Source organism: Lathyrus oleraceus, chromosome 5 (genome assembly GCF_024323335.1).
Source record: "Lathyrus oleraceus cultivar Zhongwan6 chromosome 5, CAAS_Psat_ZW6_1.0, whole genome shotgun sequence".
NCBI classification, from domain to species: Eukaryota; Viridiplantae; Streptophyta; class Magnoliopsida; order Fabales; family Fabaceae; genus Lathyrus; species Lathyrus oleraceus.
In genome coordinates, this window is record NC_066583.1 from 277,140,784 (window position 1) to 277,145,123 (window position 4,340).

The 4,340-nt window shown below is 31.6% G+C and overlaps 1 protein-coding gene across 1 annotated transcript; it reads left to right on the forward strand.

Moving 5' to 3' along the window:
• The first annotated feature begins 2,079 nt into the window (after positions 1 to 2,079).
• LOC127083856 (tropinone reductase homolog At5g06060) lies at positions 2,080 to 3,925 on the forward strand. The gene is made up of 5 exons (XM_051024197.1): positions 2,080 to 2,295; positions 2,725 to 2,932; positions 3,021 to 3,237; positions 3,335 to 3,441; positions 3,541 to 3,925. The coding sequence occupies exons 1-5, from the start codon at positions 2,204 to 2,206 to the stop codon at positions 3,733 to 3,735; spliced, it is 819 nt and encodes a 272-aa protein (XP_050880154.1). The 5' UTR covers positions 2,080 to 2,203; the 3' UTR covers positions 3,736 to 3,925.
• Positions 3,926 to 4,340: the final 415 nt, after the last annotated feature.

Below are 4,340 nucleotides of genomic sequence, written 5' to 3' on the forward strand. Positions count from 1 at the left end.
ACAATGTCCACAACATCCAACAACGTCAATACGAGGTTAGCCCCCACAAAAGAGATGGAACTAGATCTTCAACCACTTTCAGACAAAATATGAGAAACGCTTGTTCCCGAAGGGTTCAATCCTCTCTCCTTGACGAAGTTTGATGAGCCTACTGATCCCTATGAGCATGTCGCCTCCATCAACACACAAATCGAGTTGGCTCGAGATGTTAAGCAAATAAGGTGGACTCCTCCTCCTTCGAGTTAGATGAGATTGAACATAAATGAAGTTGGTAAGAATAAGTGAATGTGGTGGTCTTTAAATAAGTTGTACAGGTGAGTGACTTGGAGGCTTCACAAGATAATTGGGTTATTGTAGTGCATGTATTGCTGAATTTTGGGTATGCTAAAAGAATTAAGATTATCAAAAGAGTTCAGGTTTTGAGCTATTCAACTTCATATAGATTTCAAAGTGTTTGTTTAAAACATTTTAGATTCTAGACAAGGTAGAATAATTGGAATGTGATTGGTACATCATATTCAGCAGTTACTCAAACTAGATTGAAAGATGGGAGTTTGTCATATTTACCGTGAGTCGAATACTTGTGTATACACACTTACTAACATGATGTGTGATCTAGATTCTAATTTGATACTTTATGAGCGAGTTCCCGTTAAAATTTTTCTTCTTTTATTAGCTAATTGTATTAGAGTCTCTATTTCTTGATCAATTACGCAACTATATAATATTTTGTGTTTGAAATTAGGTTTTCTAACATTCTATTTCTAATATTTCATAGATCATCTATTTATATTCCTCTAATAAAAAGTAATGTATTCCTATTCACCCACTTATTTATTTCTCCATTCCATATGTAATAGTTTGTTTGGTTGTAGATTTTTTAGGGGATGAGAGAAAATATTTTAAATTAAATATGTATGGCTCAATTTTTTATAAAGGGGAAGAGAGAGAAGGGGAGGTACTCTGAATCATTCCGAGAGCAATTTTTCGTTCCCTAAATTGAATGATTTTGGAAGGGAGGGGAGAGAGAGGAGTTCTAATCAAATATGTTTTTGTTATGTTGACAAAATTACCATTATTTTTTATTATAATCCTAAATTTTATACTTTGTAAATATTATATATTAATTTGTCACCTTTGTAGAATTTCTCCATATTTTTTAAACACAACTCCATTATTTTTATTCCTCTTATTCAACTTTCTTTCTTTTTTTATGTGTCTTATTTTATTCTTTTTTATTTATTATTTTATTTATAATAATTTAATTTTTTATAAGTTGTTGTGTTGTATTACATATCGATATATAATTGTAGTATATGAATTATATATTATCTAAAATTTAATTTCATAAATTATTTGTAGGATTACATGAATCATCAAGATGAAAAATTATTCATTTCGAGATTGATCATATAATGATTCTACGATATTTATCAATATTATATATATATATTTTAAATATATTTCAGAGTATTTAAAATATTAAATATTTTGTGTTTGATTATCTATTATGAATTGACATTTTTTTTATGAATATTATTTTATTTTTATTTTTATTTTATTTAGAAGGAGTGTTATAATATTTTAAGCGGAAAAAAAATAAAAGTTTTAAAATTTCTCTCCTTATCCTCCATCTCTTTTAAATCAAACATATCTTTAATTAAAATACATCTTCTCACCTCCTCTCATGTCTTCTCCTCTTTATTAAGAGACTCTAAGGCTATGTTTGAATACGCTAAAACGAACGGAGTGGAATGAAACAGAATATAGTCTAATAGAGCTGAGCGGAATAGAATAAACATGTGATTTGATTGTTTAAATATTTCATAATGGAATAAAACAATTTTCTTATTTCACCCAAATCAAAGGACATAAAAAGTGATGGAATGAGATGAAATGCATTTCATCATGTAAGTTTATACCATTTTATTCTGCTCCACTCCATCATTTTCCATCAATCCAAAAATAACATAAAGATTCACTCGTATTCAAGTCGTATATCCGGTCTATATCAAAACAACTATTTAATATAAAAATCTTAGATAATTAATATTTCAAGCCATGGGGCACAAGTATAGTGTATTGATTTATTTAAAAAGAAAAATAGTTGGATTTGTTTGTTTGGATGTGCAAAGTAGTGTTGACCAACAAATATAGGCATAAGAAGAACACATGAGGCAGGGATTTGAATTTTGAATGCAAAATGACAGCAGTAGAAGCACAAAACAAAGGAGGACAGAGATGGTCTCTCACCGGAATGACAGCTCTTGTAACCGGCGGCACTCGTGGGATCGGGTTTTCATCTTTCTCTTTCCCTCTAGATCTTCATTTTATTATTATTTATTACATCCTCAACTCTGCATCATGCTTTGTTTATTTAGATCTATGTTTTTTTTTTTGCTTCCAAAGGATTTTCATCTATGTTGTTGTACTTGTGCATATGGGATTGGTAACTATACCTGCGAATTTTAAATAAAATAAAAGTACAATTAAGCTAATATATACAATTTAAAATATATGTTTAATTATACCATTGCTATCCTAAAGTGATTTTTACATAAAACTAGGAAAATGTTATTTATGTAGTTTAAAATAGGAAAAATATATATGTACAATATTATAGGAAAAGTATCAATATTTTTCAATAAAAAAAGAAAGAAAAGTATCATTTGAAACTTAATTATATATTTTTTGGTCCATCCCTTAATTTGAAACTTTGTTTAGGCATGCCATAGTGAATGATCTAGCTTCATTTGGTGCTACTGTCTACACTTGTTCAAGGACTGAACCAGAGCTCAATAACTGCTTACAACAATGGCAGAGTCAAGGCTTTTCAGTCACAGGTTCTGTCTGTGATGTAAGCTCTCGGCCACAGAGAGAGAATCTTGTTCAACAAGTTTCCTCCACCTTCAATGGCAAGCTCAACATCTTTGTAAGCACTCAAACTCGAATCGCTCAACATCTCTGATGTTTGCTCTCGTGTCATGAATCATACATATGTGCATATTTTTATGCTTTAGGTGAATAATGTCGGAACAAACTTTCGAAAGCCGACAGTCGAATACACTGCTGAAGAATATTCGGAGCTGATGACAGTTAATTTAGACTCCGCATTCCATCTATGCCAACTTGCATATCCTCTTCTAAAAGAATCTGGAAATGGAAGCATTGTGTTCATTTCATCTGTTGCAGGTGTAGTGAGCTTAGGCACTGGATCTGTTTATGCAGCAAGTAAAGGCGAGTGAGTTCTACACTCATCTTCAATTTTTCCTTTCATGTAACTGTGATTAACAAAAAAGTACTAAACATTGTTTTTCGTCCATTGAATTTTCAGCTGCGATTAATCAGTTTACAAAAAATCTGGCTTGTGAATGGGCAAAAGACAACATAAGGAGCAACTGCGTTGTGCCGTGGGCAACCAGAACTCCACTTGTTGAACATGTAATTTTCTTGCTCCCTATAAAGATAGCGTTTCTGACTTTCTGTATTGATTGTGTATAAAGATGGGTTTGATCAAACTTTTTTGGTTACATTTTGTAGTTATTTAAAAACCAGAAGTTTGTGGATGATATTTTGTCTAGAACTCCTCTTAAGCGGATTGCAGAACCCGAAGAAGTGTCGTCTTTGGTGACTTTCCTTTGTTTGCCTGCTGCATCTTACATCACTGGACAAGTTATCTGTGTTGATGGAGGGTTAACTGTGTTTGGATTTCAACCTAGCATGAGAATTACATGAGATTGTGCAGTTTCTTATATGTTCATGCTCATTTATTTCAATCTACTAGTGGTTGGCTATGTTGTGACAAATGATCACCTTGATCTCTTTACATTTCTCTCTGTAATTGTGTTAACTGTTTCTATTCTTCACTGTTATGTAACCTAGGAAGTCTCTTTATTTAAGGAATTAATAGTGAAGTCATAATCAAGCATTGGTGTGGATTATATTTAAGCATTTAAAGACAACATTGAGCCTAAAATGTTATTTTCAGACATAGCCCTTCAAAAATAAACTTTAAGGCTGTATTACTTGAACTTGATAATGGATAGATGGAGTAAGAATTATAGGGCTTATAATTAGACCGAGTCAGATTAGAATTTGAAAGATTTGAGGATGTCTTGAAAAAAATAGACTTAATTATACCAGGGGCCCTTTAGGATATTTAATTGTAATATGTTGGTCTTTTACGATTTTTTTTTGTTAAATGTCAGTCCTTTAAGTTGCGTAACGTCTACAACGTTGATCATTTTTTATGAATCAATTCCAAAAATGTACAACTGTCATTAACGGTGCTTATGTCGCTGTTACGTTGCTGAGATGACTGTAATTTTGCTGAGACGTAA